General features: G+C 37.5%; 1 protein-coding gene across 2 annotated transcripts in view; it reads right to left on the bottom strand.

Annotated features, from left to right (window-relative positions):
* Positions 1–10,643: 10,643 nt before the first annotated feature.
* G3BP1 (G3BP stress granule assembly factor 1) overlaps positions 10,644–19,362 on the bottom strand; it is a 37,868-nt gene continuing 29,149 nt past the window's right edge. For both annotated transcript variants that reach the window (XM_055325226.1, XM_055325227.1), the window contains exons 7-12: positions 18,256–18,457; positions 16,950–17,051; positions 16,372–16,483; positions 16,039–16,167; positions 15,531–15,640; positions 10,644–12,119 (exon numbers count right to left, since the gene is read on the bottom strand). In XM_055325226.1, the coding sequence (XP_055181201.1) occupies positions 11,913–12,119; positions 15,531–15,640; positions 16,039–16,167; positions 16,372–16,483; positions 16,950–17,051; positions 18,256–18,457 (862 nt within the window). In that variant the 3' untranslated portion in view covers positions 10,644–11,912. The remainder of the gene's footprint in view (positions 12,120–15,530; positions 15,641–16,038; positions 16,168–16,371; positions 16,484–16,949; positions 17,052–18,255; positions 18,458–19,362) is intronic.

Raw genomic sequence — 19,362 nt, 5'->3', positions numbered from 1 at the left:
AATCTTCTTAAGAGCCAAACAGGACAAGCTGTAGCCTAGCCTTCCTTTTCTCAGAACTTGGATACAAACAATGCAAATCTATCAGCCCACCTTAAAAGTTGAGAGCCTACTAATCTAGTTTTGGGCATATGAAGGATTTAGAGTTGCTATGGGCCATTTAGTGGCTGTAGAATTGTGGAGCAACAAGGCAGGATGGGAATATATGCCATTTGGAGGAATAGTGAGAATATGCTGGTTTGTGGTCCTGCATGAGAGCAGGGTGTGCCTGGAATGGCTTAGATTTGGCCAGCATCAAGAGTAAGGACTAGACTTAAGTCTTTCAAAACTCTGGAATCCCTTTATAAGGCATTCACTCAACCAAGACTAAGAACCTACTACAAACAATGCCAAGGCACGGGAACGAAAGATAAACACCATCCCTAACTAAAGAACTTAAAATGCAGGGAGATAGGACATGGATATGAAGAACTCACTCAAGGGAAGATATGGTGACAGAGGAGGAGGCAGAGACAGAATTCAGAGAAAGTGTCTCATAAGGACAATCCAAGGTCTCATGGACAACAGGACATGTGAGCTAAGTCTCTAATACAGTAGTTAATTCTGAATTTATGTAATTGTGGTCTCCCCGACCTTTCAAAGGGTTAACACAGGTAAACCACTTCCTTCAGGCAGGTATTCAGGTAAAATGGGAGCATCTCTTCTTATGAGATACCATTGCAACAAGAGTATTAAAAATGGCAAGCTGACCAATGTTTCAGTAAAGGAGGGCCTTCTAATGCTTCTTTAAAACCCTTCCCCACCCCCCAGGCTCTGGAAATAAAGTGAGAAAATGGAATTACAGGGAAATGCATGGAAAGACCCCTCCACCCAAAAAAATATTCTAAGTAGAACCGTAGCTTGCCTCCAAATCCTTTTGTTCCTGACTTAATCCCCTGGGTAATTGGATGTGTGCTAATTAGCCAGACAAGTTCATGGGACAAGGCCTCTGCTTACCGCCATTTCCTAGGTCCCACTTGGCTTCATCTGGGTCTCTTCAGTTGTATCCAGAAGCTTGGCCTTTGGCATACAGAACAAGAGCTGTAGCAGTGACACCAGGAATGGCTTATAGCTACTGCAGCAACTCCTGTGCAGTTCTGGATGCTGGTGAGAAAAGGGACACTCTGAATGGACCCTATTTAGTCACCTTGAGTCAGATTCAGTGAGTCTTCAGGTAACTCTACAGACTTGCTTTTAGATAACTTTTTGAAATGTCCCAGCCTGGAGAAAAAGCAGCTCAGCCTTTCAAAGGTCTGAGTTACAAAGCAGCTCAGGGAGCAGGTCTCAAAAAATTAGTGTTTAAAAAAAAATTAATGTCAGTCAGGACTAGAATATGTATGCTCTTTCCAGTCTGTCAGCTTTCTTTTTAACCTCCCTTATACCTGCCTATCACCCATCCACCTGTTTATTAAATCTATTATAGCAGGGCAGTGTACCTTAAAAGCATAGCATCAGAATGAAACACAGCCTTTTTTCTTTCAACATAGAAGGGGATGATCCAAGTGCCAAAATAATCACTAATATGGGATGCAGAAAATATTAACGGAGAAAGGAGGGTGCCATGGAGCAGAAAATAAACCATGGAACATTTCAAGGCTTATGGGCCATTTGAGAAGTACCACCTTAAAGAGGAGGCTGCGATGGATTGGGAGAGTATTCCAGCAAAGGGAACAACAGGAGTAAAAATGTGGAGGTAAAAAACAAGGGGTTACAAACATGGTATAGCGATGACCTGTTTGGCTAAAGTGTAATGAACAATAGGCTTGTTTGGAAAGATGGGATTTGAAATACATCATAACATTCTTAAATATAAAATAAGGGATCAGGACTCTGGATCAAGACAATCAACAAAGTATCCCTTCATGAGCAGAGCAGCTCATTCCCATCTTCTTCCTATTAGCTGATATTTCCAACCTAATTCAGATTTCCCTGTACTTATTACTTTGGGAGAACTGATCTTTTCCTTCATCTAGAAGCAAATATAGTACCCACTAGAAATTCACATCAAGGGCATCAATCAACCTAAATATTAAGCATTTAGTTGTGCTAGGTAGACACCAGAAAGGGATAACACAGGTATGGTAAAGTCATAGTTCTACAGTTAGCTCACTATTCTACAGTGATTCTGAAAAAACTTCCAGAGTTGTAGCTTTGTCAACTATCAAGCCAATACTTAATACAGTGCACGTTTCTAAAGGAGAGCTTGTGATCCAAATACTACTAACCTTTTGATCTGAAATAGTAAACAGAAGGAAAATACAGTCTAGCATGTCTTTTATTAGTTAGCTGTATCTGAAATGACTCCTTCCAACCTACAGAACTTCTCTATTCAAACCATAAGATCATGTCCATAAAGACAAAAGGGTGGGGGGGGGGACGGGAAGAGCCAGATATGAATAGAAAAAAAAGAAAACGTCACAGGCTTTTAATCAAGTCATTCTACTGAAAGCATGTAGTTTTTTTCTTAACCATTTTCCTTTCTTGGGCAATCTTTAGAAAGAATGTTGTGGGGCAATAGGTCAGTATTACCTACCCTAGTAAATGAAAGACTTCCTCAAATCTTGTTGAAAAGTAGTACTTAAGTATCAAATAAGCAGTTTGCTAAACTCCATGGTTTCCACATTAGGTTTATTCTACCTCATTTAAAGGTGTAGCATGCTCCCATGCCTGAATGTCATGCAGAAAGCTAAAAAACTGCACTTCAGAGCATTTAAAATTCGTATTATTTCATACTTTAATGGTTCAATCTTCCAGTACTCAATCCACTATATTTTCAGCACTAATGAGAGTTAAAATGGGATGAATTAAATCCCTCTTGCTACTTAGTATACTGAGCACAGATAAAATAGCTACCTAAAGAGGAAAAAAGCTCAACAGCCAAGTTCTACTTTCAAGACAAATATAGCTGGTACCTCAGAGGCCTCCAAATATGTTTGAAAAGCTGGACACAATACATGTCTTGAGCTGCTATAATGACTTGAAATGTACACAAAGTGAACCACAAAGTGACCAAGACAAAACCCATAACACTTTTAAGCCCTCTAGGTAAGAACAAGACAGCCAAAGGACATCCATGTCTCACTGTGTAGATCAGCATCAAAACTGACCTGTTGGCTAAAATAAAATCACTTTATCTAGACCTGATGAAATTATTGTAATGTAAATAGCATCACATTGGATTAAGAGCAGTTGGTGCCTGACTGGAAAGGTGAGTGCTCACTCTCTAAGTGTTCAAGCATAACAAAAGGGCTTCCAAACCACAATTCTTTGGTTCTCTCAAGATAGGCCATGTCCAGAGACCTCATTCTCAACCCTGACTGCCCCAGGGAACCCACAGGAGATGGAATTACCTTGCAACCATAATTGTTGTAAACATGTTGGAGCCATACTTGAAAAACAGCCCATAGAGAACATAGGATAAATAGGAATACTAGTGATTTCCAATTCAAAGCCAAGGCAACATTAATGAAAAGGTAGTATTAGACTGATTTACGACATTCCAAAGTAGTTAGAACATTATCAAATAAAGGCTCCACCAAAAGGGAAAAGGGCTTATTTACATAATTTACCTAAGGCTTAGTAACCTTTATTTTTCACTTAAGATTCATCCACTAAGATGGGCCAGTTTCTGCCAATAGAGCCAGAGTGTGCACTCTCAAGGGTCTTACCCCAACCTTGCCAAATCAGATGACTTCTGCCTAACTGGAAGTCATCTCCAAAGGACTTGCCCTTAGACTTGCCCCATTTCACACATTTGGATATTTGCACAAGACCTACCCTTTGTCTTAAAAGTTGCCTGAGTTGATGTTCAGACAGAAGAGCAAAACCCATGTTATTTTCCAGGGAGTGATTTTACACTTCCTTTTTTCCAAAAAGGAACCTAAGTTTATGTCATGTAAGGGATAAAAGTGTTAATTTTCAACAGGTCCAGGGAATGTTACCTGGAAACCTCACAATTTGATTCATTAAACTTTACTCAAAAAATTACTTTAACCCCGAAGAACCAACTGTGTAATTCTTCAGGTCATAATGCCAGCATTGGCTGAGGAGTCAGTCTGTTACAGGTAAAACGACTGCAAGTCACAATTCCAACTGTGATTCCAATGCTTTTGGGAGGAGATTTTAAAAATATGCTGGCCTGGGCAGTGTGAGTTAAACTACAAAGTGTTTCATCACCCATAATGGAAGAGGTTCAAGATGATTCATACTTCCACATAAGAAACTACAAAAGTCACAATCCCACAGAAAAGCAACTGACAGCTAGCCAAAGTGAAGAGATTTAGAAGGAGCCTGGGGACATCTTAAACAATTAATTGGCCTGGAAAATTGGGTCAGAATTACAAAGCTCCTCACCCTTTCCCAGAAGAAAATATGATAGTATGTCTTTTATATGGAAATTCCTTTGTATATATGTATAAACTTGGTATGGCCTTAATGCTGCAGTTAAGGATTTGTTTGGCTACCACCTTAAGCAGCGTGTTAAGCAATCGCTTCCTTAATGTAACATTTTTACTTCTTACTGGACTCTTAACCTGAAACAACCGATTCCCTTTTTACCCCTTACTCCATTTACCTCCATTTTTGCATGAAGTCATAAATGTTACGGCAGTTATTTTTTGGCTTATTAAAAAAAATCTATTTCTGCAGTTTGAAAATGTAATGTAAAATTTCTGTGATACATGTATATAAAAATATATTTATTGAACCATCCATATACACATATCCATGCTGATTCCAATGGAAAAAAATTAAAAGTTTTCTGAAATTTTCTCTGTGGTTAACTCATAGTTACTGTTTAACCCGCTTTATATGTAAAAAAAAACTTTTGAAATACTGTGATTACCTCAGAGAGGAACCTACATTTAATCTGGAAAACATCATTTCACTTAAGACAAGGCTTTATGTTGTTCATTCAAGAAATATTTATTGATAGGTACTATGGGAGATACAAAGATGACTCCGACACAGATCCTGCCCATAAGGAGCTTACAGTCTAGTAGGGGAGATAGAACACATACATGGGATACATGGTCAGAGCTATGTTTCAGTAAGATGAACCTAATATTGTGTATAAGGTAGGCGGGGGATCAGAACAGGTAAAAGAAGCCAAGAGTCCACTGAGATTATCTGAGTGTGGAGGAGATGTGAAAGACTTGAGGTAGCAATGACAGGACTTAGCTTGAGTAAGGAAAAAAGCAGCAGAGGACGCAGACGTGTGGCATGGGTGACGACAAGAACTGAGAGAACAATGGGTTCAGTTTGTGAAAAGAAATCAAAGTTGGCACATAAAATTTTCCTGCATAGGAACGAAGTGTCTAGGATAGGCTGGGTGTAGAAAGAAATGGCCTTTCACCCAGACCAAGGATGGAAGTACCGCTGAATGACCAGTGACTTCCTCCCTCCTCTGCCCACCCCTTAAAATTTCCCAACAATTCCCTCCACTATGAATCGTCATAGTGCCTACAATTTATTAAGTCCTATCTCTAAGGCATGCCTCACTTGTAAGAATGAAAACAGAAATACATTATTCAACTCAATGAGTCATCTTTTAAGGACTCTTTTTATGGAAGTCACTGTACCTTCTGGTGAAATACAGGGATAACCCCCTAGTCCTTTTCCTCTAGGAGCTTATGGTCTAATAAGGTAGTAAAACAGATATAGGTCATTCTAATTGTAGGTTGAAGGGGTAAATTATGGGCTAGAAGAAAGGTATAAAGTGCTCTACGAACACGTATTTTTAAAAAACGAAGGTTGGGACAGAATCTCCAACAGGAAGGACAATGTAAAAGGGAATCAGACAAGAATGAAATTTGCCCCCCACTTCAAATTCTGGCCAAATTAACCCAAAAAGGGGGGGGGCTCCACCCTCCCATTACAAAACTTTTCTCTTAGGGAAAAGAAAAATGCTCTTGAACTGGGTCTTGAAAAAAGTAATTTCGATGGCAAGAGAGTTGGGGAAAGGGGATATAGATGCAAGTCTATCTTCAGGGAGGAAAGAAGGCACTTGAAGCCACAAAATCAGCAACGCCAGGCTTATTTGAAAAATCCTAAGTAATTTATTATCATGGCTGGAGCATCACCTCCATGAAGAATGGGAGTATCACTGGAAAGGAAGATTAGGACCCTGATACGTACATGGCACTGCCAGGCACTGAACAGGGTACATGCCTAAGACCAAATTGCTGCCCCTTAGGAGCTTACAGTTATAACAATACAAGGTGGGGAAAAGCACCACAATGTACAGAATGCAAAATGCTGAAGGATTTAGGAGAAAATTACAGCTGAGTTTCAGCTATTAACACATTAGGATACCCAATAGCTTTCTGACAGCTAGTAGTAAACCCATCCCTGAGGGGAGCACAAGGTAATATCCTTAGACAATAGGCCCTGGTAGAACTGGGCATTAAGACAGTTCTAAGAAAATAGAGAAAAACTGGGTATGAAAACCGAGCTATAGTAGCAACTGAATAAGCATATAAAATGTGGCTCCTTCCCTTTTCTCCCCACATCTTGACCTTTAACATCTCTGGCTTCCTACTGTGAACCTAGGGCAGAGTGGTGGTGACTCTGGAGGTGCTCCATGTTACTTCTACAAGCCAATTTGGGACTCTGTGCTAATAATCTATTCTCTGAGCCATCTATCTTTTGAAAAATGAAGGGGATGTTAGTCTTTTCCAGCACAAACTATGATTCAGTGAATTCTAGGAGTCTCTCCTGCCTCTTATGGTTAATAATCAGAATGAGAAGAAAAACTTAAAATATTATGATGTTTCTTACTTAGAAATTTTTCCCCATATAAATCACAAGTGATTCTTATCCCATGAGCTAAGTTCCACATCCACCCATTCTTCAAAATCTAACATCTACCTATATAAACTTACTTGTAACATGATGTGTTCTACATAATCTAAAGCATACACTGTATCTTTCAAGAAAGCAAGACCTGTTCTTCTCCCCTAAAACTCCCTTATGCCAGCTTTTTGGTATAATGTCTTCATTTAAAAGGGCCAAATCAGTGAATATACTCTTCACAAGAACATTTAAGAATTTAAATCAAATCCAAACAGGTGACATCAAAGCTTGGGGGAGAAAATCAGTAACCAAGGTGGTTAATTACAGCAATAGTTAAAACTGTTTATATACAGATTAAACAAGATATAATCGTCTAATTACTACCAAAAATACAGGCAAACTTCCCATAAGCAGGTTTCTGAAAAATAAATACTTGTTAAATTCAATAGTGAATTTCTGGTAAACATCCCTTAATTTACTTTTTTAAAAGAGGAAGACACATTGGATGGCTGTAAGTCCCTTAGGAATCTGTGACACTGGCCATATTCCAAAGTTCTCAAATGAGTACAGATTTCTATAATTGGCCAGGTCACACAGTCTATGGAAGTAACCGTGGTACTGATTTCCAATACGATTTTCCTCTCGTAGGGAACTAAAAAAAACCTACCAGGTTCAAGTGGAAACTGGAGAAGCTGAGTCTGTCCAAGGTTTTCAAAACAAGTCATATAATCAAAAACAAGCTTGATTGTAAGCCAATACATAGGTATAATCAAAACCAAAACGGAGTATGGGTTTTTAAAACCACTACTAATCAGATTTTTACTCATACAGGCCATAATGAGACTGTTTCATGAAATCATGAGCAAAGCAGACTAATTTTAGCCATTATCCTGAGCTAGCAACGTATCTATTAAGAAGTAATTAAGTTTTATCTCACATGTGCCACTATTTCTCCTGTAATACAGTCTAAGAGTTCACAAGCCTACCTATGGTCCCCAGAACCTCAATATCACAGTAAACAAATACAAATCCCAAAAAGTATTACCTTAAAATAAGAAATATTTACTTATCTACTGCCACATGGCCATTACTTGATCAGCAACTGCCCACACAAAATGTTGCTAAGTTTCTAACACATTCTTTAAGGTTTCTAAAACATTTGTGGAAGACTCTAATTTCCCATCTGTAGTATATTACACTGTTAGCTAAAACCCCATATTCAAACTAAAGTTGAAGTTGCTTTTCTTTTTTCACAAGGTTCAAAATTGCTGAACCAAAAGGTTAACAATGATCTTGTTTGTATGCAGTTCCTGAAGATTCTTTTAAGTAACACAAAAATAAAACTTCAATAAGTTATCTTTAGATCAGTAGGTTTGACAAATGCAATCATTTACTTAAAAGAAATAAGCCACTCAGCATAAACAATGGACTATAAATTTAAACCTCATAGGAAGATTATTTCCATATAGATTTCAACAAATTGTTTTCTATAAAGTGCCATGTTTCCCACTAAATTATTAAACTCTACAAGGAATTTCAAATAAGGGGATGAAGAAAACTATCAAAGGATGGCAGTTATAAGCACAAAACGTAACTGCTACAAACCCACCTGGATTAAGGTATTATAAAAAGTTACCTTCCACATTCAGATTTCAAGGTTGTCCTACACGTATTTAAAACAACAGATGGAAAAAAAAAAACAGATAAGAAAAAATAACCTAAGAACAAGTCATTGTTACTGTGTTACTACCGTCTATACAAATCAAAAGGAGCCCTGCAAAATCAGTTGTTTCCTTATCTCGTTTACCTTCAAGGAAATGGAGAATAACGCTAACCTTTCTCTGAATGTTACAGACTCGTATCTGTACTGTAGTAATTTATTATGGCCATGTCCTATTCTTCAGTAGGTCACTCGAATGGAAATAGGTAGGCATCAGGGTTCTAGAGAAAAAGCATCAGTCTGGAGGCCAATCAGCGCTCCTTGCTACATGGATGACTTAGAAGCTTAGTCATTTAACTGCTCTGACGCAATTTCTTATTCATCTATTACTTTGGGAAAAAACAGCACCTAATCCACAGGGTTAATTGTGAAAATTAACTTATAACCTAAAACCAAAGTGCAGTTCAACTAATACTCTGGGGGTAATCTACCCACCACCCAAAGCCAAATAATGGTTTTTGGATTATCCACTTCACTGCTCCCAGCAAAAGCTCAAAAAGTTGAGAACGTAAGAAAGAAAAAAAAAAGTTGAGAACGTAGTAATACACAGGTAAGCCCAACCTCACCACAAAGGAAAACAAATACATTTAAGGCCCAAGATCTACTGCTTACTTTCAACAGGCCTTCAAAAACTAAGACCATCAAACCAAACTAATCTTACTTAGCTAAAATATTCATGGGCGAAGGGTTTAAAGCTCAGCAGAAAATAACTGTACATTGGGCCATTCTTACAGATGGAATCTTATTCTAAAACCCAAAAAGATGAATGTGATGAGCTGATGCTGCCTGTAGAAAATCTTGTCCTAACCTATTTTCATTTTCTACGTGTATGAGTATGTAGGTACTAGGTTATCATATTTATTTTATCAGCAATAATGTAAACAATGATACTGGGATTTTTCATAGTGTTAATCATGATGCTAAATCTGACATATAAAGTCCAATGCTATTTAAAACTCCACAACCATCCCATTCTGATGACTTGAAATTATTAAAGCAATCTTTTGTTTTCTAAGCTTATGCAAAAAGTTACAAGAAGCATCTAACACATTGTTACTTCCTCTCCAAATATTTCTTTAAAAGCATACATGGGTAAAAATAAAGTGAGATTATCAATTACCTGCAGTAGATGTTATTATAATTCCTGAAAAGAGATTTCTAGTTGCTAATTCATTTATCTGAGGTTATTTTTCAAAGGACTGAGTCTTCACTCCAGCTGTCCTCATCCACCCCTCCATCCTCCATGCAGCATTATAGGGAATGAGGAATATCCATCTCAGTGGGGTTTGCTTCATTTCTATACAACATTTGGCATTGCTGGCCCCATCCACTAAATGCCAGGCGTGTTGTCTCTTCCCTCCTCCCCAAATCTCATCCATTTCCAAATGTTCTCTAAGATATAACAACAGCTTGAGCTGAGAATCACTGCATCCAGCTGGTGCCCTTCAACTACTGAGTAAGAAAAAATGCCTAGTGAGGTGTACAGATGAGCATTTACTTGTGAAAAATGACTTCTAGGTTATCCTTAATTTATGACCCTACTGTTACTGCAACTGTATTTTTTTTTTTTTTCAAAAACAACTTCAGCTAAATTTTTTATTTCCACCACAGGCTTAATATAAGCTACAAAAGTACAAACTGAATTTCTTCCAATTATCACTGGCCTGGGTCAAATGAAGTGGTTACCAAATAGTTATTTAAGCTGACCCAAAAACAGCCCTGTGACCCAGTTATATAAGTTTCTTTATGAAGGAGATATTGCCAATTTTCAAATATTTCAGGTACTGAGGACCGATAATGTCAAACTTCATTTTAGTTTAAGACTACACCCTTCAGCAAACCTAGAGTTTCCCAGTAACAGCAAAACAAAGATTCCTATTCTACTCATATTCTACCCTCAAACAGTCCTAATGATGAATACTGTTAAGAAAATAAATAAGTTAAATTTGACAACCTTGTTGCCCTTTCAATTAGTTTCACAAGTTATCACACAAAGGCTTGCTTCACAAATGTGTAAACAAAACCTTCACCCACCTCACAGCACTCAAAAAATTAACATACTATGTAAAACGAATATTAGTCTATATTGCCAGAATACATTTTCTTCCAGAAATATTTTAATAAAAATTGGCCATTTCCAAGAAACACCCACTGCATGCCCATCAATAAGAGAACCATAACAAAATAGAAAATTTACCATATGGCTATGATTTAAAGAAAAAAAACGGGCAGACACTACAGCACAAAGTCCAATAATAAAGTTATATTCCTTTGTATGGGGCTATGATTAGGATTCTGAACAGATTTTGAAATAAAAATACAAATGCTGGACTATTTAGGTCAAAGGACCTCCATAGAAGCATATCTGTCCTTAAAGGCATTCCAGTTTGAGACTCAATTTTAAGAATAAGGCGTAACAAATGAACAGAAGACATACTAGGTGAAAAGAGGGATTCTTCAATCCCAACATATTCTACACCTGGTAAAACAAATCTAGACTTTGTTTTTTTCCTTTAACTGCCAAGGCTGGAAACAAAGATAAATAGAAGGCACAACAGTTTTGCTCTGGTTTTATGTTATTTGGATTTCGGGGTTTCTTTTTGTTTTTGGGCTTTTTGTGTGGTTTTTTTTTTTTTTTTTTTTTTTTACAAATACAAATTAAACATGAAAAAACTCTACTTCAAAAGAAATCTCAATCAATTGCATTCTAGACATTTAAAACCTATCTCACAATTTAAATGGTAAAAACAGTTAAGTTTGTAATTGTTTGGTGATCACATATCAAAAGAAAAAAAAAAAAACTCTACTAATACCTTTTATTCAGTTTTTAACCATACCAGCAAGAATCAGAACTGTCAATTTTTCCAATGGCAATTTCTACACACCAGAAGGTAGTCATGACTCTCAAAGAACAAACAATTTGGATTTTTCCTGCCTTCAAATGTTTACCAAATCCTGTGTTTCTCACAGGCTTTTGCAACACATAGAAAATAAGAAATATTCCAATGAATGAAACATACCAAATGTCAGTAATAAGCAAGACACATTCCTTTGGGGAAACGGCTGTTAAAAAAAAAAAAAATCCAGTCTGTATATGCAAAAGTAAAGCAAGGAAATTCAGTCTTTTTCTCTTCTTTAAAAATCTGTTTTTCCTAAAATATCATTCCACAAAATTGGAAGTGAAGGACTAAAAGGTGAGGAGAGGGAAGGGCGGGAGAGGGAGCACACATCATTAACACAAAAAGTAAAATTGTACAAACTTAAGCAGTTTATCATAGACTAGGGTCAAACTCCAGGATACCAAACGCTGGTGTAAGAAATTCACCATTCTGCAGGAGCTGTGTGAAGATCAATGAAGAGCAATTCACTGCCTTGGAGCGATTCCCCTTCCCACTCCAAATCCGGGTTTCTGCACCATGCCTCCACGGGGAGGGCCTCGCATTCCACCACCCAGCCCACCTCGAGGGCCTCCTGGTCCCCGCAGGCGGTTATCTCGACGGTCCCCTTCGCGGGCAGCTCGAGTCTTCTTCTCTTCCACATTCAGGCGGACCTCACCTCTGAACATGATGGGCTGTAGGAATCAAGGTAAGCAGACTTAACAGAGTGCTTATGGGCTACCAACTACCGGAGATAAAACAAAGCTATTATCAAGAACCAGCAACTTATAAATCAGCTACATTCTCACTTCAGTTATTTCCAAGTTAGAATACGTAATTCTCCCGATTAACAAATACACGGAAAGGTGGGAGTTAGATACACAGGCTAGTTCAAAAAAAGACAATTTAGGGCAGCCCTGGTGGCACAGCGGTTTAGCACCGCCTGAAGCCCGGGGTGTGATCCTGGAGATCCGGAATCGAGTCCCACGTCAGGCTCCCTGCATGGAGCCTGCTTCTCCCTCTGCCTGTGTCTCTGCCTCTCTCTCTCTCTGAATGAATGAATGAATGAATGAATAAATAAATAAATAAATAAATAAATAAATAAATAAATAAATAAATAAATAAATAAATAAATCTTTAAAAAAAAAAAAGACAATTTACATTAACATAGCAGCACAACCAACTCTCATTGTACTTGTTCTTTTCCCCACAGAATTACATAAACAGAGTATGTATACTTGCCACCTTCTCCATGGATTTGAAGGCTTAGAATAATCTTCCATCATCACCTAACGTGGAAAGACTGTGCTGCACAGTATTTATGTAAACTATATATACATCTCAAAACCATCATTAATTTCATCTAAACAGAACTGGAACAAAATGCTATTTGCCTTAACAAAATTTTGGAAAATACTGAAGACAATAAAGATAACAAAGCTTAGCAAAAGAAAAAAGACACCCACACTAAGTCTTGGGCCTTCTTTTTAGCCCAATAGATCTGAAGTAGAAACCAAAGGGTTACTAGAGATAGCAACGACTTTAATTTATGCTCCTCACTGGCACACACTGGTTTTCTAAGTGACATATTTTTTAAATAGATATCTAACAGTGCTTACCATGCAGAGAAGTGTTCTGTATACTTCACACTTATTTAATGTCCACCGCCACCCATGAGAGCGGTCATTACACCCGAGACCAGCAAACCAAGGGCCAGGAAGTTTATGGAACTAACCCACGGGTCACAACAGAATAAGCGATGGAAGCAGAATATAAACAAAGGCATCCTGACAGGCAAGTATACGCTTTAAACCACAAAGCTATACTACTGCATGTCAAACACCATGGTCATCTGTCTTAGAGAAGCTATTTCTGTACTCATAAAGAATTACTGAAGAGAGTATGGTAGAGGAGCCAACACAGTAAGAAGAGGGAAAGGCAAGCTACTTATGAAATCCCAGAGGAAAAGGGGAGATATGAAAGTACACATGAAGAAACCTGCATGGGGGGGGGGGGCCTTTTGTACAATTTTAACTTACATTTAAAATTTTGATTAAATACATATTTGTACTTGTACATTAATAAATACATTAAGACTAAGATATTAAAAATATTTACGTAACTTTTAATATTCACACTATATAAACCTCTTCACACACATTAATATGAAGCCCTGCTCCAGGAAATATTCTATATACAATGGGAAAAACAAAACCATAGTAAAGTCTAAAAGATAAGGGGAGAGAATTTGAGGGGGGAATGTTTTAATAGGTAGCAATGGAAGACATGTGAGTTATCACAAGGGTATAAGCAACTTGAATGAGAAAAATGTAACATACAACACCTTTCTGAGGAAATTTTATTTCAAATAATTCTTAATGGTTTATCTATGTGCATTAAATGAAAAAAAACCCTCACACCTTGGACAATGAAAAAAGCCAGTTATCAGATCTGACCTCTTCTGGACCTCTGTGAATATCCTACCCTCTAAGGATAAATTCAAGCCTGTACCAAAAATGCTGGCCACTGGATCTTTTCTGCATACAGAATGATGGATTTACACATAAATGGGACATTTCCAGGTTCAATATTCTGTGGCTATGCTAAGACTAGACACTGTTCTCTCCTCATTTCTGTGTTCTTTGCAAGAGAAGCTTCATAAAAAGTGGTTAAATAGTTTGAAAGAATAGAATACACATGTGCAGATTAGGACCACAACATTAAACTTTACAGTATAGTCATCAACAATGTCAAGAACATTAGAGAGTCTATACAACCCATGGGAAATAATGATCTACATTTCTATTACATGGTTAACAAAACGTGTAGCTTTAATCAGCAGACTGAAAGATTAGTTGTTGTCAAGGGCTGCAGAGAAAGGGTATGAGGAAGGACTGCTTAATGGACAAAGGGCTTACTTTTGACAAAAATGTTGTGTACTTAGGTGATGGTTGCACAACCTGTATTAAGAGCCACTAAATTTTACACTTTAAAATGGTTTAATTTTGGGACACCTGGGTGGCTCAGCACCTTCGGCTCAGGGAGTGATCCCAGGATCTGAGATTTAGTCCCGCATCAGGCTCCCTGCAAGGAGCCTGGTTCTCCCCCTCTGCCTGTGTCTCTCTCTGTCTCTGTCTCTCTCTGCCTCTCTCTCTCTCTCTCTCTCTCTCTCTCATGAATAAATCTTTTAAAAAATAATAAAATAAAATGGTTTAATTTTGTATTATGTGAAGTTCACCTCCATTTTTTTTAAAGTGAGATTTTTTTTTTAACTCCCATAGTCACCTCAGTGAATTAGTAATATTATTACACTTTTGTTATTCTCTACTACTACAAGACGTGATCTTTTCTTAATTAAAGATATGGGGAGGTGCACCTGGGTGGCTCAGTTGGGTAAGCATCTGCCTTCAGCTCAGGTCATGGTCCTGGTGTCCTGGGATGGAGCCCCAGGTCAGGCTCCCTGCTCAGATCAGAGCTTGCTTCTCCCCCCATTCCTCATCCTGCTCATGCTCTCTCAAATAAATAAAATCTTAAAAAAAAGAAAAAGATACGGGGAAAGGGAAGGGTTCCTTATAAACTACACAATAGTAAGATTCTGATTCTACAAAATCCCTCTATTATTAGAAAGCACTGGTAAGAAGAGTTCTGTTAATAAAAGTGGTTCCAGGTAGAGTGACTCCAAACCTAGACAACTTATAGAATAAAAGGAGAAGCTCCTCATAGTTAGACCCAGATAACAGTCCTATATCAAAACTACCCAGGGGAAACTGACTCAGCTAGAAGTACACTGTATTTCATCTCCTAAACCAGAGGCCTCACCAAGAAAAGAAATCTGCATAAATTTCGGTGCATTGGTAACTATTAGTTATTTCAATCTCTTCATTCAAGGTCTTCAAAATTAAGTTAGACAGAAGTTTTGTTACTTTAAACTCCCAGGCAAGTCTTTTAACAATGGCCAATCACCATGGAATGAATTTATTACCCAAACACATTGGAGTGAATACTACTTTACCAGTTTTAGGATGAATACATTCCAATATCCAAGATAGTCTTGTTTTTTTGTTTTTTTTTTGTTTTTTTTTTAAAAAAGATCAAAAACTGCTTACCCTGTTGCTAAGGACCTTTTGAACAGGCTCAGAATCATCAAACACAACAAAACCAAAATTGGGTAATTTCCCGCCACTGTTAATGCGTAGCTCCACCACATTCCCATAACCTGTAAGTGAAACACAGACTCTCAACTTATGAGAACATGCCCTTTAAATATCATACATAGACTATCCAATGATAACCACTAGTCACATGTGGATACAGACCACTGGAAGTGTACCAATTCCAAAACAAGAAATGCCTTAAGTGTAATAAACACTGGACCTAAAGGACTTAGTATGGAAAAACATAAAATAACTTATTTTTCCATATTGAAATGATGTTTTAGATACATTGCATTAAATAAAATTAAAATTAAATCCTCATTTCTACGTTTTAAAATGTGACCACTAAAAACAGAAATGAAATGTAGCCACTAAAAACTTATAATTACATACGTGGCTCATCTATTTCTATTAGACAGCACTGCATTAGATGGATCTAGTGTTTAACTCCATAACCTACTTTGAAAAAAATCTTTAAGCTCCGATTTGTCCACTTCATGTGGTAGATTGCCAATAAAAAGTTGGTGACTATCAGGGTGTCTCACAATTCTTCGGGGCTCAACGTCACCTTGCTCACCAGCCTCACGGACTTAAGAAACAAAAACAGCAATGAAAGATAAAGACAATTTTCAGTGACTATTTCATTTAATAAATTTTTTCTCCACCCCTAAAACCAGGTAATTTCATCAGCTCCACAATTTTTTTTAAAGTAGAAAATATCAACCACCCCTAAGACACAAGCTCTCACCTAAAACTCCCCCAAACTAGGTAAGTCACCCTTCTGAGCTCTTACTTGGTCTGGGTCCCCTCTGGGGAGGAATATTTATCCGCTGTTCTCGCACTCTTTGATCCCTCTGAGGCCTCTGCGGTGGAATCTGAGATTCAGGTTTAGATTCCGGGCGAGGCTGAAAAATTTATAAGTCAACTGCGTAAAAACAAAGCAAGCTTACTTTTAAAAGTTTCTTCGCTAACAATAAGGTTTAAGAGAGAAAATGAAAGAGGCACCTGGGTGGCTCAGTCAGCTGAGCATCCAACTCTTGGTTTCTGCTCAGGTCATGATCTCAGGGTCCTGGGATTGAGGCCTGTCATACTCCGTGCTCAGAGCAGAGTCAGCTTGTCCCTCTCCCTCCCCAACCCTACACACCGGCCTCAGCTCAGTGCAAGATTGCACTCCTTCTCTCTCTCTCTCTCTCTCTCTCTCAGACAAATAAATGACAATTCTCTCACAAATTATTAAAAAAACAAAACAAAAAAAAAAAAAAACCTTGGACTCTGCTCTGTGTACCAGCTCCCACATTCTCTAAACCTGTGTGAAACCAAATTACATGAAATACAAGCAAATATGCCTAATACACAAACTTAGAAACTCACCTGTGAAGCTGGTACTTTAACAACATGAGGTGGTATCCCAGTAACTGGAACAGCTCCACTGGGTGGAAGGTTCTTACTGGTCACAGATGCCCAAGAAAATGTCTAAGGGAACAACAACATTAGTGGCTTGACCATATCAAAACAATATAAAAGCTCTTAGTTATTAGATTTCTCATACATATGAACCACATTTTCAGATAGGATAGAGTTTCTAAGTACCTCGAGATTCCTTTTCTCCTCCTACTTAGAAATTTAGTACTAAAATTCCCTTACTCATCAAGTACCAGCAAAATATGAAAAGTTTAATAAAATTCTCTCCTCCAAAACCATATCTTCCTCCTATGATTCCTCCAACTGATGTGTAAACGTCAACCCAATTACATCAACTTTAGAACTACTCTGAACACCTTTTCAATCTACACACATCAAATTTACCAAATCTTGCTACTTACTGCATAAAGATCTTCACTGCCACAACCTTAATCCCAGGTGTCAGTTTTCTCTCCAGGACTACTACAATAGCCACCTAACTAGTCATTCCTTCCTAATCCAGCCAACCTACTTTTCTACCCGCAAGCAAAGTCATTTTACATTTCTCATTCCTACTCACCTAATCACTGCCAGAGATAGACCAAAAACTGTTTTACCAATAGTTCCCAAACTTAGGACAATGCCTAGCACAGAAGCACTTGAATTAATTGTTAGATAAATGATGTAAGAATCCTGACTACATAAATAAAGCATTAAAACATATTCCCTCACGGAGCATCAAATGTAAAGGTTCCGGGATTTCAGTTAACATCAGCCTAATGAGGCTCAGGAATAACTGAAAAGCTTCAAACTTTTGAAATCATGTATTCTAATTAGAAGAGTAGCTATTATTTCAGTAGTTTCTACTTCTACTTTAAGGTTATCCTCAATTAGATTTCAGAAAAAAGGAAAGTCTGCTATGCCACAGTATTTTTCAAAAAGATATATTATCACTTGTTGGTTATAACAAGCATGTCATAATTTGAAATAAAATATTTTTAAAATGAGGGCTTATTGATACGGTAATAAAATAGCACCTGAAATTTCTGGTCTTTAAAAAAAAAAAAAAAGAGTATTAAAGTTTCCTTAGGAGGGGAGGGGAGTTACTTTTATAAAATATGCATCTTACTTCTTATCTGAGGTATGGCTCAGTATGTAAGAAATTTCCCTGAACTGAAAAACATACCTAGAGAAGTCAACGAAACACTAATAAAAGAAGAGGTATTTTTTAAAATAAATCAGAAATAGAGTAAGAATAAAAAGACACATTGCATACCCTCAAGTCTTCCTGTACTGTCTGAGCTATGTCCGTAGGTGCTGGAGAAGAACTCTTCTGAGTATCCTCAGGAGCAGTTTCTTCCAATACTGGCTCAGACTTTTCCTCTTGGATCTCAGACACAGGTTCTTGCTCTGGTTCTGGTTCAGGATCAGGTTCTGGTTCAGCAACAGGTTCCTCTAAATGTTCTTCCAAGTCATTGCTTTCACAGGAAAATTTAAGAAATATCATTATGCCTCAAATGATTTAGCAAGAAATTCCGAAGTTTTTATTAACTATAGAGATCTGAACCAAAAAAATAGCTCCCTCTCTCCAAAAAAAGATCTAGGAGTTCCACATCTGCATATTAAAACAAGACTTTTTGGAAGAGCACTCAATGAGCAAATCTTACTGCAATCAGATTTGCTAAAGTCTGATAAGTAAGCACATCAAAACAGATCAAAGATGAACCAAATCATGATTTTCTGTCACAATCCCAAAAACTCACAATTTACCTACCACACATAACAAAAGACAGGCTGTGGGGAAGGGGAAGAGAGGTTATTCAATGGGTATAGTTTTAGTTTTGTAAGATGAAAACTTCTAGAGATCTGTTGCACAACTACGTGCATAGAGTTAAACATTACTACACAGTGCACTTAAATTTCATATGATGCAGTTTTTACCATCAAAAAAGCCTCTCAAAGAAATCACCCAAATAATTTAGAGGAAAAAAATAGTTGCGATTCAGAACACTAGCTCTTAAAACTTCCACACGAATCACAATATTTGTTCACATGGCAGGTGTTTTCCCCCCTGAAATCTAATTTGGCTCATGTCTGTGGTGAGACAATAGATTATTCTCAACCAGCAACCCAGGTGAGTGGTGTGGTTTGTCCATCACCAAGCTTGAGAAATACATGAAAATATCCTTTAAGCACTAAATACTAACACCAAAGGTTTCATTATCACATGGCAACTAATATTAATTTTTATTCCTATCAAACATTTCTGTTCCGGATGTAGAGAGAAAAAAAAAAAAAAACAGCTTAAGACAGTCACACATTTACTGTCTTAATAGTCATTTAATTCATGTCTGAATTTCTATCAATTTATGCCTGATCTCTA

This window comes from Nyctereutes procyonoides, unplaced genomic scaffold (genome assembly GCF_905146905.1).
Source record: "Nyctereutes procyonoides isolate TBG_1078 unplaced genomic scaffold, NYPRO_anot_genome, whole genome shotgun sequence".
In the NCBI taxonomy this organism is placed as follows: Eukaryota; Metazoa; Chordata; class Mammalia; order Carnivora; family Canidae; genus Nyctereutes; species Nyctereutes procyonoides.
The sequence above is the reverse complement of the archived record's forward strand: the minus strand, read 5'-3'. Positions and strand labels throughout refer to the sequence as shown.